The sequence below is a fragment of the Malassezia vespertilionis genome, chromosome 1 (genome assembly GCF_029542925.1).
Source record: "Malassezia vespertilionis chromosome 1, complete sequence".
Lineage (NCBI taxonomy): Eukaryota > Fungi > Basidiomycota > Malasseziomycetes > Malasseziales > Malasseziaceae > Malassezia > Malassezia vespertilionis.
Genome location: NC_079247.1, coordinates 1103900 through 1127539, shown reverse-complemented (window position 1 = coordinate 1127539; position 23640 = coordinate 1103900). Strand labels below are relative to the sequence as shown.

General features: G+C 56.7%; 9 protein-coding genes and 1 non-coding gene across 10 annotated transcripts; 6 read left to right on the top strand and 4 right to left on the bottom strand.

Moving 5' to 3' along the window:
* Window positions 1-43: 43 nt before the first annotated feature.
* Window positions 44-904, top strand: MVES1_000637 (uncharacterized protein; the record flags this gene model as incomplete). Its single annotated transcript, XM_056205493.1, has 1 exon — window positions 44-904. One exon carries the CDS (start codon window positions 44-46, stop codon window positions 902-904), a length of 861 nt encoding a protein of 286 aa, XP_056061468.1.
* A 127-nt stretch (window positions 905-1031) lies between these two features.
* Window positions 1032-2705, top strand: MVES1_000636 (uncharacterized protein; the record flags this gene model as incomplete). Its single annotated transcript, XM_056205492.1, has 5 exons — window positions 1032-2136; window positions 2167-2223; window positions 2253-2554; window positions 2588-2645; window positions 2674-2705. 5 exons carry the CDS (start codon window positions 1032-1034, stop codon window positions 2703-2705), a joined length of 1554 nt encoding a protein of 517 aa, XP_056061467.1.
* Window positions 2706-2769: 64 nt separating this feature from the next.
* Window positions 2770-2851, top strand: MVES1_000635. The gene has a single exon. It is a non-coding gene; the product is annotated as a tRNA-Ala (tRNA).
* A 79-nt stretch (window positions 2852-2930) lies between these two features.
* Window positions 2931-6404, bottom strand: CPA2 (carbamoyl-phosphate synthase (glutamine-hydrolyzing); the record flags this gene model as incomplete). The annotated part of the gene is made up of 1 exon (XM_056205491.1): window positions 2931-6404. One exon carries the CDS (start codon window positions 6402-6404, stop codon window positions 2931-2933), a length of 3474 nt encoding a protein of 1157 aa, XP_056061466.1.
* Window positions 6405-6659: 255 nt separating this feature from the next.
* On the bottom strand, window positions 6660-9731 carry FUN12 (eukaryotic translation initiation factor 5B; the record flags this gene model as incomplete). Its single annotated transcript, XM_056205490.1, has 1 exon — window positions 6660-9731. One exon carries the CDS (start codon window positions 9729-9731, stop codon window positions 6660-6662), a length of 3072 nt encoding a protein of 1023 aa, XP_056061465.1.
* A 282-nt stretch (window positions 9732-10013) lies between these two features.
* MVES1_000632 (uncharacterized protein) lies at window positions 10014-12128 on the top strand (the record flags this gene model as incomplete). Its single annotated transcript, XM_056205489.1, has 2 exons — window positions 10014-10140; window positions 10168-12128. 2 exons carry the CDS (start codon window positions 10014-10016, stop codon window positions 12126-12128), a joined length of 2088 nt encoding a protein of 695 aa, XP_056061464.1.
* A 151-nt stretch (window positions 12129-12279) lies between these two features.
* On the bottom strand, window positions 12280-17467 carry MVES1_000631 (uncharacterized protein; the record flags this gene model as incomplete). Its single annotated transcript, XM_056205488.1, has 2 exons — window positions 12280-15789; window positions 16115-17467. The coding sequence occupies 2 exons, from the start codon at window positions 17465-17467 to the stop codon at window positions 12280-12282; spliced, it is 4863 nt and encodes a 1620-aa protein (XP_056061463.1).
* A 92-nt stretch (window positions 17468-17559) lies between these two features.
* On the top strand, window positions 17560-18882 carry MVES1_000630 (rhomboid protease; the record flags this gene model as incomplete). Its single annotated transcript, XM_056205487.1, has 1 exon — window positions 17560-18882. The coding sequence occupies one exon, from the start codon at window positions 17560-17562 to the stop codon at window positions 18880-18882; it is 1323 nt and encodes a 440-aa protein (XP_056061462.1).
* Window positions 18883-18892: 10 nt separating this feature from the next.
* Window positions 18893-19462, bottom strand: RPB4 (RNA polymerase B; the record flags this gene model as incomplete). Its single annotated transcript, XM_056205486.1, has 5 exons — window positions 18893-18965; window positions 18992-19129; window positions 19157-19234; window positions 19261-19357; window positions 19384-19462. The coding sequence occupies 5 exons, from the start codon at window positions 19460-19462 to the stop codon at window positions 18893-18895; spliced, it is 465 nt and encodes a 154-aa protein (XP_056061461.1).
* Window positions 19463-19567: 105 nt separating this feature from the next.
* On the top strand, window positions 19568-23640 carry KIP1 (Kinesin- motor protein; the record flags this gene model as incomplete). The annotated part of the gene is made up of 2 exons (XM_056205485.1): window positions 19568-20511; window positions 20724-23640. 2 exons carry the CDS (start codon window positions 19568-19570, stop codon window positions 23638-23640), a joined length of 3861 nt encoding a protein of 1286 aa, XP_056061460.1.

Here is a 23640-nt window from a genome sequence, read left to right as displayed (position 1 = left end):
TAGTCATACATCTCCCGCACCACGCTTGCGGTTCTCCTCCAAGATGCATAAATTCATATGGGCAATTCCATGTGCGCTGCTTTGCGCGCCCGCACTCGTGCATGCGTCCAATGAGCCGCTGATGGCATTCATGTCGCCTCGGGCGTCGAAGAATGTGCTCCGCGCGCCGTCTGCAGAGGCACTCGCGGAGCGTAGCCCAGCAGTCTCGGCAGAGCACATTGTCAAGCGGATGACGCACCATAGCGGACCGAACGGCACGCCTGAACTATGTGATCTCGACGCTATTGTGCACGTCCAAGTCGACGATTTGGACCACACCACGTTTGCTTCGCTGGGCGGTCGGGGGTCGGACGCGCTGCAGAAGCGCGTGCTGCTGACTCCTTACCAGATCGCGTTTCAAGAAGTCGACCAGGAAACTAAGACTGTATCAGACACGCTCAAAGCCGCGGTACTCTCATTTTGCAGCAGTGTCAGCGGCGCTCCGTGGCGCACAAGCACAGACTTGGGCGACACGGACGCTGATGCTCGTACACTCTATTCCGTGGTCGCGTCTGACTTGCAGGCATCCCAATCAGAGATTGCCGCACAGCTTGCTGATCTGGAAAATGCATACCCCGAGCACGTCGTGATTGTCAGCGCAGCAGCTCCCGGCCTAGCCAGGCGCAGCATGGAGGCACGACAGGCACAGCCCGGCGAACCACCACGCAGTGCACCGTTCCAGCCACCTGCCAAATTCTTTGAGCGGTACCAGGTGTTTAGCACAGAGACTGTGCTTAGTATTGGAATTGCCGTATTCTTGCTTTTTTTCACCACGGTCGGCGTTTCGATGATCAGCTCTACCCAAGTGCCGGACAAGCTCGGGTCCTCGAGCACCAATGTTACACAGGAGAAGAAGCGACAGTGATCGCAGCACCTTTTTCTTTACGTTTACCTCCATAGTGCAGGCATCCTATTTGTATACTTGACATTCCTAGGCATCTCCACATGCCCTGCTTCAAAAACGCGTGATTTAAACGCTGTTTTCTTCGTCCATGGGCACTCGTGCATCCTTGCGCCCCCTTCAAAATGGTTGTGAGGAGATGGCTGATACAGAAAGCACCATACGCAACACTCTGCTCAATGCAAGCAGGGATTCGATTTCACGCCCAAACTCGTCGCTGAGCATGCGCGTCGTACGCGTCGACTCTGTGGAGAGCGAGGAGTTGGAAATGACGTCCATTTATAGGCATGTGCCCAATACATTTAACGACTCGGAGACCATGCCGCTGATCAACGATATGCCGGATCCAGCACGCCAATGTACAGAAAGCAGGCGCGAGTATGCGTTTATTTCTCTATCGTTTTTGATTAATCAAACCACGGCCGTTTTGATCTCGTCGGTCATTTTGGTTGCGACGGTTGCGATGGGGCTTTGTTCCCGGTTTATACACGCAATACCCGATATGCTGCTGTCGAAACAACGCCCAAAACCGTTGTGGGACAACCCGGAGCGGTGGCGCAGCGAAGAGCTTGTAAAAAATACTCAGTACTACGCAGAAAACTGCGGGTTTTTCATCGTTGATGAGCAGGCAGAGACGCAGGATGGATACTATTTGTGCATGCACAGAGTGGAATGCAAAACGGACACGGCCAAGAATGGGCCCGGCAAAGGGTTCCCTGTGCTAATTATGCATGGTCTTTTCCAGTCGTCAGGGTCTTTTGTGACTTCGGAGGAGCGCAGTTTAGCATTTTGGCTGGCAGCGAAAGGATACCAAGTATACATGGGCAACAATCGAGCTGCGTTCGATATGGGACACAGGACCCATTCCCGCTATTCTCCTGCATTTTGGGACTATAATATCCACGATTTGGCATTGTACGATCTTCCCGCCATGGTGGATTTTGTGCGGCACAAAACGGAACACGACAAGATTGCATACATTGGACATTCACAAGGGAATGCTATCATGTTCCTCGCTCTTTCGCGGTGGTTTGTGCCTGCATTGGCAGACCGCATTTCGTATTTTGCGGCACTGGCGCCTGCCGTATACAGTGGGCCCCTCACGAAAAAATTCCCATTGAAGTATCTCTCCAAGCTGGATTGGCTTGCATGGCGCAGACTATTTGGCGTTTGTGATTTTATACCTCTTATGAAATGTGCGTGTTTGTCGCACGACTAACCGCTAGTTTCTTACGACTGGACACCTGCTACGCCGTATGCGGCGCTAGGATACCAAATGTTTGGTGCGTTTCAACGTCCCTCTCACACGCAGCGTACCTATTTGAATGGACAGATACAAATTGGCTTTTGCGCAGGAAAGGCAAAATGTTTCGCTTCACTCCGCAACCAACTTCGTCGGCTTCCATGTTTTGGTGGGCTGGGAAGAATGGGTTTGCCGAGCGTGGATGCTTGTTTGCGCAAGATACCCAATGGTACGATGAGCGATTTCCACCGGCTGCCTTGTTTGGCGGAGGTGCAGACAGATTAGTGCTTACGGAGCCATTGCTCGAGCATTTTGACAAGTACGAACACCAAGCGAATTTGATCCGGATCAAGATTCAACCTGGGGCTGAGGTACGTACTGGGCATTGCATTATCTCACTATAGCATTGTGATCATTATTGGTCTGCAGATGCTGTGGAATGGTGTTTTAATGACATTCTTGGTAAGTTGTATGCACGCTCTAATTACAGATGACATTGAAAAGACTCGGCCCAGAGAGTAGCACACTGCGTTGGCGTACCGCACACAGTTACAGTGCGCCGGCAGGAACGCTTTAGTAGCTGACTGGGGAATTAGCTCAGTGGTAGAGCGCTTGCTTAGCACTAGTTTGATTGCATGAGGCCGTGGGTTCAATTCCCACATTCTCCACATTTTGCTTTTTTGCGCATCCACTTTTTTTTGTACGCGTTGAACCACCCATCTTTTTGCCGTCTAGCAAACAACTACATTATTTAAGAGACTCTGGTACATACGAACTCCATGAGTGGACTTCGGATGGGATATTGTCTTCCTCGTAAGGGAGCAGGGCGCCATAAGGCATCCTCTTTTCAAGCGTCTCGGCAAAAAGCAATGCCGTCTTCGGCTCATTAAAGAGCGGCAAGCCAAAGTCGACGGCGTTACGACGAGCCACGTAGTCCTCGTCGAGCGTATTTTCAGCGCGTTTGTTGGCAAGGTTGACGACGAATTGGATCTCGTATTCATCAAACACCTCGCGCAGCTTCCTTTTGTCCTTCAATGGGAACCAGATACGTTTTGCAGATACGTGTGGGATTTCGTTCAAAAACGCTTCCACACCAGTATTCGAGCAGTATAGCTTGAAGCCCAAGTTGTACAGTTTCTTGGAAATCGTGGTCAGCTCCGGCTTGCTAATATCACCGCCCAAAAGCACACCTTTGCGAGCCTGCGGCACGCGGAATCCAGTGGTGGATGCAATAGAAGCCCAGTACGCCTCGTGGAGATCCCTACCAAACGACGCAACCTCACCAGTGCTCGCCATTTCGACGCCCAGGAAAGGATCCGCGCCTCCAAGACGCGTCCAGGAGAACTGGGGTACCTTGACAGCGACATGATCGCGGGGAATTGCCATCAAATCGACTGGTTCCGGCACGTTTGTTCCCATAATTGCACTCGTTGCGATATCAATAAAGTTGACGCCGAGAACTTTGGACACAAAAGGGAATGAGCGGCTTGCACGAAGGTTGCATTCGATCACCTTTAATTCCAATCCCTTCTCCGTCTCTTTCCGGATAATTTGCATGTTAAACGGCCCGCTAATGTCAAACGCTTTCGCGACGCGCTCCGCGATGTCCTTCAAGCGCGCCATGTCTGTCTCTACGAGCGAGAAAGGAGGGAGGACGAGCGTGGCATCACCAGAGTGGATGCCAGCATTTTCCACGTGTTCCGACACTGCATGTACCAAAAGCTTGCCTTGGTGCGCCACCGCGTCGACATCAATTTCCTGTGCGTTAGGGATAAACTTGGTGAGGACAACGGGGTGCTTTGTATTCACCTCAGCAGCCTTGGTGAGGTTGTCCTCCAGCATAGACTCGTCCCAAATCACGTTCATCGCAGCACCAGAGAGCACATAGCTTGGACGCACAAGTACAGGGTAGCCGACCTCGTTGGCAAAACTCTTGGCCTTTTCCACGTTTGTCACTTCTACCCATGCCGGCTGGTCCACATCGATCGAGTCGAGGATCTGCGAAAACCTGTGGCGCTCCTCGGCAGCGTCGATGCTACGGGGATCTGTGCCCAAGACCTTCAAATCAGACTCTTGGAGACGCAACGCAATATTTTGCGGAAGCTGACCGCCGACCGAGACAATTACGCCTTCGGCGCCCTCCATTTCGTAGATGTCCATCACACGTTCGTAGCTGAGCTCTTCAAAGTAGAGTCGGTTCGCCTCATCATAGTCCGTGCTCACTGTTTCGGGGTTATAGTTCACCATGATGGTCTTGTTGCCCAGGTCTTTGATCTTGCGCACACACGTAACAGCACACCAGTCAAACTCAACCGAGGAGCCAATGCGGTATACACCGGAACCCAACACCATGGTGCCGTGTTCGTCGAACTCGACATCATGCGAGGATGCGTTGTACGTTGTGTACAAGTAGTTGGTCTGTGCAGGATATTCAGCAGCCACCGTGTCAATACGCTTCACCCAGGGGTGGATGTTCATCGCTTTGCGTGCCGCACGCACTTCCAGTTCAGTGCTTCCCACCAAGTTGGCAATTTGTATATCCGAGAATCCTTGCTGCTTTGCAGTGCGCATCAATGCGTCATCGATGGCTGCAAGTGCGCTGCGCTTTTTTAATTCGCGGTGCGTGTTGGCAATGTTTTCCAGCTTGAAGAGGAACCAGCGGTCAATCTTGCTCAGCTGGTGGATCCGTTCCACCGAGTAGTTCTTCTCGAGCATGGCATAGGCAATCGCAAACAGACGCGTGTCTGTCGGGACAGCCAATGCATGATCTACATCGTCAGGGCGTGCGTAAACATCAAAGCCGTCGTAGTTGGGCGCAATTTGGCGCACCGCTTTCTGCAACGACTCTTCAAAGGTACGGCCAATGGCCATCACCTCGCCGACGCTCTTCATACTTGAGCCAGTCTGGCGGTTCACATGCTGGAACTTGGAGAGATCCCACTTGGGGATCTTGGTGACAATGTAGTCGAGCGAAGGCTCAAAACACGCGGTGGTCGTCTTGGTAACTGCATTGGGCAGTTCAGGGAGCGTGTGGCCAAGCGCAAGCTTTGCGGCAGTGTAAGCCAATGGGTAACCAGTAGCCTTGGAAGCAAGAGCACTTGAACGGCTTAGACGGGGATTCACTTCAATTACACGATATTCGCGGCTGTCGGGGTCGAGTGCGTACTGAATGTTGCATTCGCCGACGATGCCGAGGTGGCGAATCACCTTGAGCGCCGCGCTGCGGAGCATGTGGTAGTTGTCGTCGGACAGCGTTTGTGAAGGTGCGACGACAATCGAGTCGCCGGTGTGGATACCAAGGGGGTCAAAGTTTTCCATGTTGCAGCAAATGATGGCATTGTCCTGCTGGTCACGCAGCACTTCATACTCGCTCTCTTTCCATCCACGCAGACTTTTTTCTACCAAAATCTGGGGGCTAAGACTCAATGACCGCGCACTCAAGTCGCGAAGTTCTTCCTCGTCGTCGGCAAAACCAGAGCCGAGTCCGCCGAGCGCATACGCGGCACGCACAATGACCGGATAACCAATCTCGCCAGCGGCACGCAGTGCCTCTGGCACGGTCGAGACCGCCTCACTGCGGGCGACGGGAATATTAATCTCGTCCAGCGCTTGCACAAACAAGTCACGATCTTCGCAGACACGAAGTACCTCGACCTGCGAGCCCAGCACTTGAACGCCCAGCCGCTCAAACACGCCCATTTCGTCCAGTTTCACACCGCAGTTCAATGCGCTTTGGCCGCCAAAGGTGAGGAACACACCATCGGGGCGTTCCTTCTCCAGCACATACGCAACGTAGTCGGGCGAAATGGGAAGAAAGTACACCTGCGAAGCAAGCTCGTGCGAGGTCTGTATAGTAGCAATGTTGGGGTTAATCAGTACCGTTTCAATTCCGCTCTCACGCAGCGCCTTGATGGCTTGCGATCCACTGTAGTCAAACTCGCCGGCCTGGCCGATGCTCAAGCCGCCGGAGCCAACTAGAAGCACTTTTTTTACGTCCGCTTTCGGCGTCTCGGGAATAAATCGACGCCAGCGGTCGATGCCCTCGCTTCCCTGGGGCACTGCGCCCACAGGACGCGACGTAAAAGGCTGTGCGGAAGGTTGCGACGTGTGCATATACCGAAGCGCTTCCCATGCAAGCTTTTTCGCGGGGATCGCAGCAGCACGCGCACACCCACTGCTTAGCGTGTATCCTACTGCGGTAGTTAGAAGCCGTGACGGCATGTGCGCCGACAACGTCCACATAATGTGCTGGTTTGCGGTGCACAAAAAACGGCGGAAGAATGACTCAAACGCTACGAGCGCGCATACTACGCTTTTTACGGCTTACTAAGACGCCTGTCAACGCGCCAATGTGGTGGCGTCTCGGCAAAATCCGCCTCCATATTACGGAATGTCGAGCAGCTGCTTGAGGTTCTTGATTAAGCGCTTTTCCTCAATCGAGACGGTGTCCCAAAAATGTCCCCTGGTGGTCAGTGGTCATATATAGAATACATACTTGAGCGCATCAATGGATTGGCGACTGATTAGTGAGTAGATTTCGTCCTTCTCGTCCAAGTGACGGCCAAACATCTTGGGCGCCTCGTTGAGGCTGGGCTCAATCCGGACAGCAACACCTGCGCCTACGTCCTTCTTTTGCACAACATCGCGTGGCTTGTGATTAATCTCGAGAGAAGTGACGCGGCCGATAGAAACTACTTCCTTCTTCTTCGTAGTTGGATCCGAATGGACCACACAGAGCGGCGTGCCGATACGGAGCGAACCGTCCAAAATGTCGCACCCAAGGATAATAGGATCGCGTTTTGCAAAGGCGGCAATGGTGTGCAGGCGGCAAGGCCACACAGCCATAACTGCAGCATCCTTCTTCTTCGACTCGGCAATCTCTGTGCTGTACTTTGTGAAGCTGTCGAACAGATGGTAGATAATGTCGGCTGTAAAGAGACGCACACCGAGTTCCCCGGCAAGACGATCGGCCTCCTTGTCCACAGGCACATCGAAACACAAAATGCACGCAAGTTCCTTTGCTTTTTCCAGCATCGTGGCACAGCGCATGACATCTTTCTTGTAAACAGGGCCGATGTTAATGCCAGAGACGGGGATCTTGGACTGCTTCAAGAACTCGAGCAGTGCTTCCAGCGAGCCAAGCGTGGACGCCTGGACACAGACGCCGCGGCCCGACTTGTCTACCGAGTTGAGCAAAGAGGTCAGATCGCTCATCACCTCTTCCTTCAACGTCTCTTCGTCGTCGCCGGGCTGGCAGACCAGCAGGCGCGAGCCAGCGACGGCCTTGTCCAGATCAGGCGCACTGATCTTGACACCCAACGCGGCCTTGACTTCTTTGTGGTGCACATACGCGCCCTTTACACGCAGTTCCTTCATCGGCTGGGGCGTGAGCAGCGCACGGATTTGTGTCACAATCGGGCCGTTAAGCCCAGTAACGACAATCTTGTCGCCCTCGTGGAGAATACCGTTGGAAAGCACAACGTCAATCGTGGTGCCAAGACCTTCAAGGACCTTGACTTCCAGTACCGTGCACTCCAGCTCGGTAAGATACATGAGACTGTCGCTCATACGGTCCTGGGTGAGCGAGACGAGCAGTTGGAGCATGTCCGGCACACCTTCACCCGTATGCGCACTGGTCGGTACGAGGGAGACGTAGCGGCCCAAATTTTTGTTGTTGTAGTAAAGCTCGGCATTAAGGCCTTGCTCGGCAAATGCCAGTTTAGTTTTTTCCAAACGCTCCATAAACTCGCTCTGCGTGCTCTTGCTTTGCTGCGCGAGACTCGCTTGGAATGCATTGTTCGGCGTGGCTTTCCAGTCGTACAAACGGTCCACCTTGTTCAGCGCAACAATGAACGGCGTCTTTCGGTCGCGCAACAGACGGATACTCTCCAGCGTCTGCGGTTCGAGACCGTGCATGATATCCACGACAAGAATGGCAATATTGCACAAGGACGAGCCGCGCGAACGAAGGTTGGTAAACGATTCGTGACCGGGCGTATCGATGATGAGCAGGCCAGGGACCTTGTAGTCAAAGTCGCTATTGTTCAGGACCAAGGTTTTTTCTTTCAGCGCATCAATAGGGAAATACGTGGCGCCGATTTGCTGTGTGATACCACCTGCTTCGCCATCCTGCACGTTGGTTTGGCGCACCTTGTCTAGCAGCTTCGTCTTGCCGGTATCGACGTGGCCCAAGATACAGCAAATGGGGCTGCGAAGGTTGTCTTTGCTACGTGCGGCCAGCGCAGTCTCCATGCGGTCTTTGCGTTGTTTTTCGGCTGTGGCGCGGCGTTCTGCGGCCTGGCGCTGGGTGCTGGTAAGCTCATCGTGATCATCGGAGCCGTCGTCGGAGCCGTCGTCGGAGCCGTCGTCGGAGCCATCGTCGACGTTTTCTGGCACAGATGCATTCTTTGGCGGCTGCGAGGGCTCAGACTCTTGGTCTGACTCTGCGTCCCAATCGTCTTTGACATCGTCTTGAAATTCTTCTGTGTGCTGAAGCTCCTTGGGCTCCTCCTTGGGCTCCTCCTTGGGCTCCTCCTTGGGCTCCTCCTTGGGCTCCTCCTTGGGCTCCTCCTTGAGCTCCTCCTTGGGCTCCTCCTGGGGCGTCTCCTTAGCATCCTTGGGCTCAGCAGGTTTCGGTGCTCCTTTCCTCTTCTTCTTATCATAGACTACGCGCCCAGACCGTTTTTCGCCCGTGCCCGCGTCACTCATACCAGCCACCGTAATGTTCCCGCTGGCAAGCAATGCCGCTTTACGCGCCTCTGCAGCCTTCTGCTCGGCCTTTTGTTTCGGTGTGAGCAGTTTGCCCTCGCGCTTGAGCTGCTCGCGCTTTGCCTTCTCCTTCTCCTTGCGACGCAGTCGTTCATTCTCCTTCAGCTCTTCTTCTTCGCGCTCCTTTCGCTCCTGTTCCTCGATACGCTTGCGTTCTTCCTCCTCGGCCGCACGCGCCTCTTCGTCTGCCTTTTTCTGCGCGGCAATGCGGGCCTGGAGTGCAGCCACAGCGGCTGAAGGCGCCTTCTTGGGTGCTGCAGGAGGCTCAGCAACCTTCTTCTTCTTCTTCTTCTTCTTCTTATCCGCAGCGGATGCAGCAGTGTCGCCATCGTCACTCTCCTGCTCGTCTTCCGCGGGTGCAGCAGGAGTCGCCTGCTGGTCACTTGGCGCCGGAGCATGCGAGACGTCCTCCGCGGTCTTCTTAGTTTGCGCTTGCGCCTTCTTCTTTGCCTTTTCCTTTTCCTTCTTGAGCCGCTCTTTCTCCTTCTTTGTCAATAGCTGCTGTGAGCTCTGAGCCAGTATACACACCTTTGATGGCTCCGGTATATCATCCGCCACAGCTTTGGCATCGTCTTTGGCATCGTCTTTGGCATCCTCAGCGCCCATCAGCTCGGCTTCGTTGCTGCGATAAGCTTTAGCGTGTGCGTACATTTTGCTGTCGTCATCTACAGCATCTTCTGCATCATTGGGCGCATACTCAGCATTGTTCTGCGCAATGTTTTCGCCCAAGTCTGCGAAAGGATCGTCCTCCTCTTTCTTGTTCCCCTTTTTCTTTCCCATGGTGGAGAGCCATGGGCCCAAGGCACGAAGCGTCGTTGGCTGCACGTGACAAACCGGCCGAGCGCAGACTGGCAAGCCCCGAGCAAGCTCATCGCGTTCTGTTCAGACGCGCTTGTACATATTGTCTCGTTGCGGTATCAAAGCAAGCTAGCGTATTAGGTTATGGATACAGGTTTCAATCCTCGCGTATATGGTGCCGGGAAAAAATTTGCCGCGAGTGGCCCCATTGGTGGCGCCCCAGGCGTAGCAAGGTCGTCGGGCCTGCCGCGCACTGACTACGGTATGGAGGCGCCATTGCGCGCAGATGGCAAGAGTCACGCCAGCTTTGAGCATGCGAACGGCATGCATTTGTCTGTGAATGTATTTGATGGATCTGCGGGCCGTATTGTGTGTGTGGCTGATATTCGAGGTATGTGACACGACGTGCTCACCTTAGGAAACATCCGACTCCTGAACAAGATTGCCGCCGAGACCAAGGCAAAAGCGATTATCCACACGGGTGACTTTGGTTTCTTTACAAACGAATCCTTGCCGCAGCTGAGCGAGCGGACACTGAAGCATGTCGTGCAATACTCACCGCTGCTCTCTCCAAAACTGCGCTCCGCACTGCTGGACAGTAGTGACCGCGGCGCCTCCATGCACGGCTCTGGCGTTGGAGTGCTTCGTCAGGGCTTGCTGGAGCACCCCGAGGCGGCGCTTTCCGAGCTGCCGCAGCTGCTGGCGGGCAATATTGTCCTGCAAGTGCCCGTCTTCACTATCTGGGGTGCGTGCGAGGATGTTCACGTCGTGGAGCGTTTCCGTACGCGTGAATACAATGTGCCGAACTTGCACATTCTTGACGAGGAATCGACGCAGGCGCTGGATGTCGGCGGCGTGCGCCTCCGCCTCTTGGGCCTCGGTGGCGCTGTAGTCATGCACAAATTGTTCGACAATGGTACGGGAAACAGTACCATTGCCGGCGCACACGGATCCATGTGGACGACTGTGTTGCAGATTGGCGCGCTAATCGAGACTGCACAGCACGTGTATGACCCCAGCGAAGTGCGCCTCCTCATTACCCACGGCTCGCCCGGCCGCGAAGGGCAGCTGGCGCAGCTGGCGCATGCTCTCCGTGCAGATTTCACTTTGAGTGCCGGGCTGCATATGCGCTATGTAACGGTGTACAATGACTTTGGTGTACACACAAGCCTGGATGCCTACCGCGCCAAGCTCCTGCACGCCAAGTCGCAGTTCGAAGACGTATGGAAAAGTGTCGAGGCGCAAGTCGAGGCGACCATTGATCCCAGCCAGCGGCGCCTGCTGAGCAATGCACTTGGCGTAACCCTCCGCGTCCCGCAGCCGTTCCAGGCCGCTGCAGGACTGCAAGGCGCGCGCGACGAGAGCGCTTGGAAGCACATGTGGCACTGGAACTTGCCCGATGCGGGCCTCGGCTTGCTTGTGCTGGATATTGCGCATGGGCGCGTCCACACCGAAACTCACAGCCAGGGCATGAATTTTTCGAACCGCCGCGAAAAGCCACTGCCTGGCCCGAAAGCCAATGTAATGCTGTCCAAGGAGCGTGCGCTTCCCGCCGTGCCCAAGGACCGTTTGCCCTCCAAAGAGCGCTTGGCCGAGCCGCGCTCCACTGTGGATAACATCCTGTTTTTGGGCCACATGGGCGACGCTTTTCCCATCGCGGAAGACGACGTGCGTGCATTTTTTGTCGAGCATGCCGCTGGAATTACCCAGGTCGTTTTCTTCCCGCTTGACCGCACGCGCCGCTTGGACAAGGAGCGCAAAGAGGAGGTTGGGTACCGTACATTTGTGCATGTCGTCTTCAAGGATGCGTTGGCTGCACAAGCGGCTTTGGCGTGCCGCGGACGGACAATCAAAAAGACCGACGTCGTGCCTACATTGGAGCCACTCGCGCGGAAAAATGGTGTCTCGGACCGCAAGGACCGCAAGGAGCGCGTGCCGAAGGAGAAGCGGGTGCTGCCAGAGGTGACGGCACCTGAGGAAATTTTTGCGCGCAGTGGACGCACTCGTGGGGGGCGCAGTATACGCGGTGGGCGCAACAAGGACCGTGCGGCCAAGGAGGGAGCGGTAGCGACCAAGCCTGTTGCCCAAAATGGTTTGTCGGAGGCGGAAGGAAAGGCAGGAGGAAAGACCGAAGGGAAGACGGACGTTAAAAGCCAGGACGCGTTGTCGGTAGCCGACGGTTCTGAAGCCAAGACGGAGGCCAAGACGGAGGCCAAGACGGAAGCCAAGACGGAGGCCAAGACGGAGGCCAAAAGCACGGAAACCAACGCGCCTGAGACCCACGCCCCGCCGGCCCAAAGCCCGCGAGCTCAAAGCCCGCGAGCCCAAGCCCCTGAGACCAAGGCACCAATAGAAGCGGCTGGCAATACCAGTGCCTAACTCGGTCCCAATCTTCGTAGTATTCCTGCACAAATGTTGTTTCCGAAATAATTGTCTACGTACTATTCAAGTACTGCGCCTACATTGCAGCAATGGCACGGCCCTAAAGCCGTATGCCACAAATGAAACACATTAAAAAAATTACTAATGGTTATCCGCGGCGGAATATGCCGAACCGCTGCGTCTTCAACATCTTGGTCGAGTCGTTCACCAGCGTTGTGGGGTGTGCAATCGGCTCGCTGTTCACTTCTGGATCGAGCCAGTCCGGCATCTTGGCCACAAGCAGCTCACGGAACATGGGCAAAAGCTTGCGCGTATAATCGAGCGAAGGCGGCTTGATCTCTGCCTTGTTCGCCGGCATACGGAACTCATCCGATTCCTTCTCGGCAGGCACCGACTGCCCCAGCGGGTTTGCCTTGTCATAAAATGCCCACGGCAAATCGCGGCGCTCAGACCCGCGGATCTTGTCCAAGTAGCCGTCGTCGTATTCCATCTTATCCGTTTGGAGCAGCCCCATCATCATGTTGTCCACACTGCGGAGGGATTTGCGCATGGATTCTGTAGGGATAGTTTCTTTCCAAACGCCAGAGACCGAAGGCTGGATGCCCAGCAAGTAGATGGAACGGAGCTGCACAGCGAATCGAATCTTGCGCCAGCGGGCGTACTCGACCATGGCATCCGCCTCGGCAATGATGCCGTCCACGTCGTTTTCAGACAAACGCTCGTCCAAAAGCATTTCGTCGAGGTTCACCTCGATATTCTCTGCATTGCGGTCGGCAGGATTGGCGGGGTCGGTGGTAGAGAGCGACATGAAGTCGCAGCCCGTTTGGCACCACTTCCAGAGCGGATCCAATACAGGCGCCATCTCGTGGACGAAAAAGTAGATAAACTCGTGGTGTTTGTGGGCCAAATCCACCCACTGCTCGGCACTGTTGTCCGTCTTGGTCCGCACACGGATCATGTCGTCGATCAGGTTTTGCATGTCGCCCAAGCGCGCACTCAGGTCTGCAACAGACGCCACCTCGCGGATAATGTCGTAAAAGATGATTTGTGCGCCGTCGCGGATAATGTCGGGCACAATGCTCGTGCTCAGCAGCTCGACAAACTTTTCATAGTCGCGCTTGCGCAACCTCTCACGCAGGTACAGCTTGAGCAGAGCAAACATGCGCGCGCGCGCAGCATCCGGCACCGTCGCGCCCCACGTCGGGACTGCAGGTTTGTCTTTTCCAGGCGTTGATCCTGGCGGATAGGCCAGTCCAGGGTCAGCTTGGTAGGGCGAGCAGGCAAACGCGCGCTGCATGTCCAAAACGTGGTTCTGCATTTCGCCGTCAAGGCGCAAGTCGCCGTAGGCATTCAGGATGACGGTCAGGATATCGTCGCCACTGTCTATAGAGAGCTGTTCCATGCGGTCTGCATCGTGCACGCTCCGATTGCGCACATACGCGTCGACCTTTTGCATAAGGGCCGGCTCATTGATCTCGCGCTGGATGGGGTCGATGAACTCGCGCTGGACCACATTTACCTGCTTGCTCAGCACGAACCCGACGATGCGCTGAAACAGGGACTTGGAGCCAGCAGGCGAGGCGAGCAAGAGGGAGAGGAACATTTGGATCATGACCTGTGCATTGGCCACCTTGAGGATCTGCCTGGCTGGCCAGTAGGGGAAGAGGGAGTGAATGACGCGCACAAAGCGGAACAAGTCGTCTGCCGAGGGGGACTCGTACAAAAGCCAGCGCGCAATCAGCGCTACTTGCACGCGCACAAATTCCTCCGTGTTTTGCAGGTGTACGGGCAGATTGTTCACATTGCTGATCGGCAAGTAGCCGAGAAGCTCTTCCATGCCATCCTCCCGCTCGATAATGGTCTCTTTAAACGCGTCCCAGTCACGATCAATGCGAGTCACGTCGCGGCCGGCAGCGACCCATGCTTCTCGTTCTTGGCCGACAAAGAAGCTATCGATGAGTTTCGTGTCGCGCGCATTGAGCTGGTAGGGGCGGTCCAAGCCGCGCTTTACCGTGCCCGCACCCCAATTCTTTCCGACGCCCCACTCCTCCGTGCCGGGATCGCCCATGCCAGGGCCACGCAGTTCGTTTGCGCCACGCACACCAAAGCCACGAGAGAAAAACATGCCCAGGAATTGGGTGAAGCCGAGGGAAAGCATGTGTGTCAGGACCATTTCTCCGCGCTCGCGCGATGTAGAGAGGCCGAGGTGGGTGTAGTCGTCGTTCAGGCGCTGAATACGCTTGCGCCAAAAAGAAAGCGGCGCCTTGTTCAGCCAAGGAAAGGTGCGCAGATGGACTTGGTACATGTGGCGCAAAATCAATGGCTCGTGTAAGGCATCCAGCATATCTTTGCTCATCGCAGCGCTCGGCTGCTTCTTCTTTGCAAACACCTGGAGCTGCAGGCGGCGCTTACGCTGTATTTCGCTAGAGTCGCTCGCAAAAGGGTAGCCGTACATGGTCAAAATGTTCGGGCGGCCAAAGTCGAGGAACTCTTGGTTTATTTGCATCATAACCAGCGCTTTAAGCAGCTCGTGCCGCTGTTCGGGCTCCAACTCGACGTCCACTGCGCGCTGCCTGCGGCGGAAAGGCGTAATGGCCAAGAGACGGCGCTGCTTGCGGTCCATTTCCGCACGTTCGCGCAGTCGCTCCTGCTCACGCGCTTGTGCAATCGCGGCCGTCTCTTTGGCTTCCTGGTCGCGCTGAACGGCCTCGCGCGCCACGTTCTTTTCTTGCTGCTTGCGCGCCTTTTCGTCCAATTTCTGCTGGCGCAGAATTTCTGCAGCTTCGCGTTTCTTCTCGGCAACAATCATGGCCTGCTGTTTCGCCTCGCGCTTGGCCTTCTCCGTGGAATTCTTTGCATCGGCCTTGACTTGCGCGGCACGCAGCTTGCTCTCGGCCTTCTCCATCTCCAAAGTCGACTTGGCCATTTGTTTTTCCCGCATTGCGCGCTCCTTCGCCTCGAGCTTTTCGCGCATGGCTTGTTCCTCGGCATCCAGCTTGCTCTGCACCTCGCGCTGCTTCGCTTTGGCTTGGCTGCGGAGAGAATTTTCCATATCGGGGTTTTGCGCATACATATCCTTGATACGCTCAGCGTCGGTCATGCTGCTCATCGAAGAGTCATTGCGACGACGAAGCAGCGACCTACCGCCCAGTCCAAATAAGCTTCGTTTGCTTGCATTGTCGCGTAGGGGGGCGCTAGGCTCGGGGCTAGTGACCGTGGGAATGCCCATGTACTTGGATTCGACCGGAGGAGCTTTGCGCCGCAGCGGGCGCTCCTCGGGCTCTGGCCGTTTTACACGACGCACTGGGGCATCAGGATGCCTGCTTACATGCTTGCGCTCAGCTTTTTCCTCGCCACGGCGCATGGCTTTGCGTTCTTCGTTGCGCGCTTCCCTGCGGCGCTCGCGGCGCGCCTCTCTCTCCTTCAGTTTATCCGCATCGCGCACATCGCGCGCAGTGCTGCGCTTGCGTGATGTTTCTTGCGGCACGGCTGCCGCTGCCCTGCTGTTACTGCGGCTCAAGCTGCGTTGCGGCACTCCGACCGCATCATCTGCCATCGCGACAAGATCGTCGTGCGGCGTGCGCGAAGAGCTTCGCCTTTTAGGCTCACCATCTGCACGCATACTCCTCCTCTTTGGACGCTCGTCATCCACAATCGACTGGTGTCCTGTCGAGAGGCTGTGTCTGCGGCTCCGTCGCGAGTGCGAACGCGATGGCGGCCTATCGAACACATCCTCCGCATCCTCAAATCGATCCGAGATGCGGCTCGCAGGACGGCTATGAGCATCTGAGAATGCATCAAAGCTATCCCGCGACAGTCGACGGGATCTGGCAACGTCTTTCGACCGTCGTGACATGGATTGCGGTATCAAAGAAACGGACGCGACGTAACATTCCGGGCAAATGAATGTATGGGGTACGAACACGTGACTTTTATCGCAACCAGGGCCGCAGCTGTGTGTCAGCAGTGTGGAGGGCACGTACCTTTTCTAAACGGCGCGCCGCTTCGCCGATCTGGTTGTCTTTACAGAATGTGAAGCGAATGTAGCGATCGCCTGCGTGGGCATGTTCGTCAGAGTAGAATGCAGTAACAGGGAGCACGACCACGTCACAGGTCTTGGCAATGAACCAGCAGATTTGGTAGTCGCGTGCCTTTTTGAGCACCGCATCGGGGAAGGGAAAGTCTTCGGGGACGTGTATACTGGATGCATCGACGAGCACAAAGTAGGAGCCATGCGGGACTGTGTAGGGCAGGCCGAGGTTGTCGAGTGCATCCATGAGCTCCTGCCGGCGCGCGGCGTACTCCTCGCGCTGCTTGCGAAAAAAGTCTTGCTTCGGTTCGAGCTCCAAACCGATCGCTGCGCCTTCGCTTGCAGGTGAGTTTGCCGTGAAGGTGATGCGCACATGCGCGGCGGCTGTAGGCCCTACAAGATGCGGTGCGCCAATGACCCAGCCGACACGCCATCCTGTGCATGCAAACGACTTGCCAGCGCTACCAATGGTCAGTGTTCGATCCCACATGCCGTCGATGCTCGCGATACGGATATGTTGGTGGCCGTCGTAGGTCAGGCAATCGTAGACCTCGTCAGAGATCACTAAAATGTCGTATTTGATGCATAGTTGCGCGAGGCGCTGCAGCTCAGCGAGCGTGCATACCTTGCCGATCGGGTTGTATGGCGTGTTGAGAAAGAGCGCCTTGACGCGCGGGCTCTGCAACTTTTCCTCGAGCAAGTCCCAGTCAAACGACCAGTCATTCGCGTCGACATGGGCACCACCAGAAGTACCTGGGATCATGGGAATGTACACGGGCACGCCGCCATTGTACGAGACTTCGCACACGTACTGGTCGAAAAATGGCTCGAACATGACCACCTCGTCGCCCTCATCGATAAACGCACACATGGCTGCATACATGCCCTCGTTTGCGCCCGCAGTAACAACCATTTCTTTCTCTATATCGAGCGGAATGTTGCTCACCGGACGGCGCACAGGCAGCCCATGGTCGTCGAGACGTACCGTGCCTTGCTGTACAGCTTCAGTGTCTTTTGGCTTGCAGTAGCTCTCCGAATAATGCTCGCGGATCGCCTCGCGCAGACGCGGACGTCCACGTGCATGCGAGTAGTGGTGCAGTTCTGTGCGATGCTCCATCTCTTGGAGCAGAGGATCCAGGATAAAGGCTGGTGGCTTCCAGTTCATGTAGCCTTGGCCCAGGTTGACGGCACTGGGAAACACGAGGGGGTTAAAAAACGTCCACACATCCGTGCCGCGGCTCAGCTCGGGCTTCACGCGCTCCGCAACATCGGTGAGAAAACGAGTCGGCTTTGTGAGGGTGCTCATGGCGCGCAATAAACGAGCACGCGCGGCGGCGCAACAGCTTTGGGTCATGCGCCGTGTTTATAATTCAATTGCGCCCTCCACCCGTTTTCGCGATGCATTGGCCATCCAGTCGAGCTGCGCTTTGGGTCCCCGCACCGAGCGCCCAGCGGGCTTTGCACGCCACACGGCCGTCCCCAAGGTTGTGGGGTGGCACGCGCATTGCAAAGCGCCGCCCCATCTCGCGCCAAGTGCAGCAAAGCATCGACCAAGTCTTTGCAGCTGCGCGCGTGCGCTTCGATCAAAAAATTGTGCGCCCACCGATTGTGCGAGCGATTGCGTTTTTTGCGGGAATATCGACGGTAACGCTGCTTGGATGCGCGGCATGGTCTGTTGCCAAGACCGAGTCTCTGGGGCAGGACATATCAGCGGGGTTCTGGACGCCCGTCACATCGCTGCTTTCGAATCAGAACGGCGCCCAACGGCTGGCCATGGCCGCGGACAAAAAACAGGTACAATGCATTAACCACGCGCTGTACACTACAGACCAGTGGCTTCAAGTTCTTCCCCGCGTTGTGCGCGAGCCCATCCTGCGGTTCGGCGCAATGACTGGCGAATGGTACACGTCGCTGCCCAACTACCAGCAAGCCGCAGCGCCCATCGTTTTCATTAACGCACTCGTCTTTGCTGCCTGGCTAGTCGGCCCACGGCTGCGCACCACGGCGTGGATGACGCACAATGCTACTCACCGACCAGCGTCTGGCCTGGTCTTTACGATGCTCACATCTGTATTTAGCCACAAGGCGCCGATGCATTTTCTCTTCAACAATGTGGCGCTCTGGTCGGTGGGTGGCAGTGCCCTGACGGGCCTCGCAGTCTTGCAGGCTATGAATGGGCCGGCCACGGTCCCTGAAGCTACGGCACTGCCTCAATTTGTAGCATTCTTTGTGTCTGCCGGTACCTTTGCTTCGCTCGCGAGCCATTTGGTGATTGCAGTGCGCTGGCGCATCGCGGCCGAAACGCTGCGTATTTCGTCACGAAACCTCACGCGCGCCATGTCTACGGCCAAGGTGCGATTTGCCAACCAGACTCGCAATACAGCTGTCCAGCTCGCGCTGCTTGCACAGCGTGCAAGCCTGGGCGCAAGCGGCGCAATTTACGCCGCGTTTATGCTCTCTGCCTGTGCGTTCCCACAAGCGAGTCTCAGCATCATTTTCTTGCCGTTCACTGCGATTCCCATCCAATGGGGCATGGCCGGGCTTGTCACACTTGACATCATTGGCATTGTGCGCGGCTGGCAAGCGTTTGATCATGTCGCGCATCTCGGCGGCGCATTGTTTGGTCTGTTTTACTACATGTACGGCGCGGAGGCGTGGAATTCGGCAAAGCGGTTTGCCGCGTACATAAGGCATGGGAAGCCCACGCCGCAGTATACATAAATAGAATACATCAGGAGAATTTACGGATCGCCGAAAGCTCGTTGAGCAGCGACTCGAGTTGTGCGTCGTCTTTGCTTGCGAGGCTGTGGTGAGTAGGAGAGCAACGTACGTCGGGATCAAGATGCGCGCCTCGTCCACGTCGGACACGGCAAGGTTCGCGAGTTGTGCCATCTCAAACTGCGTGAGCTGCAGGCCTTTTCCTTCTGGCTCGTCCGTGTCGGCGAGGACGGCATGCTTGATGAGTAGTCTGGTGTGAGCTGTAGAGCATACGTACGCGCGCACTTCACGGATAGTCGACTGTTCCTTGTACCGACTGAAATCATTCACATATTCCTTGGTCTTTTGTGCGACGCTGTGGTTAGCACATCGATCACGTACGCAGTCGCGCTTGCGTCGCGGTCCGCCGCCAAGTCGGCAGGCCGCGAAAAGAAAAGATGCACCTCAGAAGTCAAGAGGCACCCAGCATCCTGGAATTCTGGAGTTAGATGCGTTGCAACGTACCAGACCCGAGCTGTCCTTTGCCTGCATCCTCAACCTCGACATTGCCATGCCGGCGCCGCAAGAAGGCTGGTTGTGCCATGGCGACAAGAAAGACGCGCCGGCCGAAGCTGCTCGCCCCACTGGACCGCTTCGCCTCCACCGCTCCGCCTCCACATTGCCGCGTGCGAAGAAGCCAACGCAAGGAATGGAGTCGGCACTGCCTCTTAAGCACGCACTGCTCTACACCGTGTTTGGGCACACGCGCGCCGTTACATGTGCAAAATTTTCTCCCAACGGCGAGCTATTTGCTACGGGCAGCGCAGATGCATTTGTGAATATCTGGGAGATGCGCACGGGGCGTCTTTTGCACGCTTTGCGCGGTCATGAACAGGGCATTAATGCACTGTGTTGGACTGAGGATGGTGCGTACGTTGCGACTGCGTCAGACGACCGCACTGTCCGCGTCTGGGACAGAGATACAGGCGAGCAAGTCCGCGTCTTTACAGGGCATACCTCCTACGTATTCTGCCTCGCGTGCCACCCACTCAGTACCATGCTTGTAAGCGGAGGATTTGATGAGACGATCCGGGTATGGGATGTACAGCGTGGGACATGCCACCAGACGATTGCCGCACACTCCGAGGCAGTCACCGGCGTCGACTTTAGCACGGACGGAACCATGATCGCCAGCTGCTCCTACGACGGACTGATTCGTGTATGGGATACACGCGCAGGCCATTGCCTGCGTACGCTGCAGCACAGCGATATGCAGCCCGTGACCTCGGTCCAGTTCTCCCCTTCGTCGCTGCAGCTGCTCGCAGCCAGCTTGGACAGTGCGGTGCGCCTCTGGGACCTTGCAAATGCACGCGTGCTCAAGACCTACACCGGGCACGTAAATACCAAATTTGCTACGAATGCGCTATTTGTGCTGGGCCATGCCGACCACATACATCCCCGCGCTTTCGTCGCTGTAGGCAGCGAGGACCGCTGCGTCTACCTCTGGGATTTGCAGACAAAACAAACGGTACAAGTTCTGGAAGGCCACCGCGATACCGTGTCCTGCCTAGCAGCGCACCCCACCCTTCCGCTCCTCCTCACCGGCGGCTTGGACAGCGCCGCGCACGTCTGGCTCGCGACGCGCGATATCACGTGATATACCAACACACACGCGTCGACAACGCTGCATCCTTATGGCGTCCATGCGGCGGACGCAGGGCGTGGTGGGCGGCCGCGTCGTGTCTGGCACACGGCCAGCGCGCGTCGTGTCTGGCCCACAAGATGTAAAACGCACTAGTACAGAATCAAGCATGAGCGTCGTGGTGCGCGTACGGTACGTGATTTTATTGTTTGCCTAACAACAGCGGCACTGCAGACGAAGCGCGTTCCGTACTTGCCACGGATGGCGCGCGTGGAAAGCAGGTAGCTGTCAGTGTTGATGCTGCGCCTCTGTCTTCGTTGCATGCGCCGCTTTCGCTTGGCTCGCAAAGCAACACGCGGTCCAGGACGTACACGTTCGATCATGTGTTTGGCCCAGACGCCGACCAAGGCATGGTGTACCAAGATGCGGTCAGTGGCGTGCTGGATGAGGTGCTATTAGGGTATAACTGCACCGTGTTTGCCTACGGCCAAACGGGCACAGGGAAGACGTACACCATGGAAGGCGATCTTTCTTCCAGCACCGGCACGTACGCTTCCGACGCGGGTGTTATTCCACGCACCCTCTTTCGCCTTTTCCACATGCTCGAGACCAAGGAAGAGGAATTTAGCGTGCACATGTCCTTTGTTGAGCTGTACAATGAGGAGCTGCGCGACTTGCTGAGCAGCGAAGCGCCAGCGGCCCAAAATACGGGCCTGCGTATGTACGAAGACAAGCAGCGCGGTGTGGTGCTGCAAGGACTGGAAGAGATCCCACTGCGCAATGCAGAGCACGGCCTGCGCCTGCTACGGCGTGGGAGTCAGAAACGGCACATTGCCGCTACGCGGTGCAACGAAAGCTCCAGCAGGTCGCACTGTGTCTTTTCCCTGCTGGTCCTTGTCAAGGACCGCAGCGCGCGGGGAGAAGAAGTGATGCGCACTGGAAAGCTCAACCTTGTCGACCTTGCCGGCTCGGAAAACATTGGGCGCTCTGGCGCAGAGAACAAGCGCGCGCGCGAGGCCGGGATGATCAACCAAAGTCTGCTCACCCTGGGTCGTGTGATCAACGCACTTGTCGACAAGAGCAGCCACATTCCGTACCGCGAGTCGCGCCTCACGCGCCTATTGCAGGACTCGCTGGGGGGCCGAACAAAGACGTGCATCATTGCCACCGTCTCGAACGACAGGACCAATATGGAAGAGACGCTTTCCACACTGGACTATGCACTCCGCGCCAAGTCGATCAAGAACAAGCCAGAACTAAACCAGCGCATGACGCGCGCGGCGCTTGTAAAAGACTACGTCGCAGAGATTGATCGGCTGCGCGCGGATCTCGTCGCAACGCGCGAAAAGAACGGCGTGTATGTCGACAAGGAGCACTGGGACGAGCTTCAAGCGGAGCGAGTGACGTACGCAAAGCTTGCAGAGGAGCAGCGCAGGAGCAGCGAGGTGGCGCAGAGCAAACTGGCCAGCATGCACGAGCAGCTCGCACACAACGCACACCTGCTCGCACGCCGCGACACGGAAATGGCGCACGCCGAGAGCTTGCACAAGGCGCGGATCGAAGCGCTGGAAGCGAGTTTCGCACAGGTCACGCAACTCACTGGCGCACTGCAGCGCGAGACAACGCTGCACAATGCACGCGCGCGCAACGAGAAACGACTGCACGAGATTGCCTTATCTTTGCAACGCGTCGTCGACGAATCGACGCGCGATGTCGACGCGCTCTTTGCAAAGCTTGCGCGCCGCTCGGATGCAGAGAAGGAAGCGCGCACTATGCTGGGCACGTACTACGAGCAGATCGAAGCTGTCAGCGCGGATCTCGCCGCACGCGCTGCCAAGCTCGACCAGGTTGCGAGCGTTCGTGCGGCCTCCAGTGCTGCTCTACTCGATAACCTGGTCCAGCGCATTGACACGGAGCGTGCAGAGCTCCGTGCGGCCATCGGCGCGCAGCTCGAGGCGCTTGTTGTGCGCCTCGCGGAGCAGGTACCCGCCGCCGACGCTGCAGTTCTCAGCGCGCGCTTTGCCAGCGCGCGCACGCAGATTGCCAGCGAAGTTGACGAGCACTTTTGCACGCTGCACGACGCACACGCCGACGAAATGCAAGAGTTTGCGCGCGAAATGGATGACCACACGGCGCTGGTGCATGCGCGACTTGGCGATGCTGTGCGCATATGCACTGCATTTACAGAGCATGTGCGTGCACAAGCCGAGCCGCTCGAGACGGGCCTTGCTGCGCTGCAGCAGCATACCCGATCCAGCGCCGAGCGCGAATGGCAGCGCACCACGGAGCAGAATGAGCTTCTCCAGCGCCTTTTGCATGTCGAGAAAGACAAGACCGGCGAGCTGCGCCGCTCGCTCCTCCACGTTCTCGACGGTTTTGAGGGAGAGCGTGAGAAACGCTTTGAGCAAGCGATGCACGCAACACAGTCCCACTACAGCGCCACAAAGCGCTCGCTGCACGAGCATGGGGTGGGCCAGGAAACGTGTGTGGGCGCACTGCGTGCTTTGCACGTTGCGCTATGCGACCAGGCGACAGAGACGCGCAATGCCTTGCCCGATACCCCACTCGACGCACGCCCTGCATCCCTCGTTCACGAGCATATTTCCGCACACGCCGCGCGCCTTGATGAGTGTGCACTGCAGCTGAAACAAGACGCGTCGCTGGATGCGCTGGAGGCGGATGTGTATGCGAGCGCCCAGTCCTTAGTCGCCTCGGCGAATGCACAGAGCGGCGAATTGGCTGCACACGCCGTTGACGAAGTGCGCGCCGCGCTGGAGCGCCATGCCTTGGCGAGCCGCGCCCAGGAAGCGACGACATGTGACGCGGATCTTGCTGCGTTCCGCGACGAGGCAAGTGCTGCACTGCACGCTGCGTCGGGCCACATGCAGGTGCTGGAAAAAAGCTTTGTGCCGTTCCTCGGCGCGCGCTTTTTGGCCGCATCTGTGTCTGGCGACACGCCGCAAAAACACGCGTATGCTGTGCCCACGCTTGTCGAGCCCGTTCCGAGCGATCGCGACGTGGCGCTGGCATGGCTCGAGCAAGTCGACGTAGCCAGCTCGCCCATGCCGCTGCGCTCCATTGAGAATGTGGCGCTCCGGCCGCAGCGGGCCGAGACGCGTGTCAAAGATACCAGTTTGTAG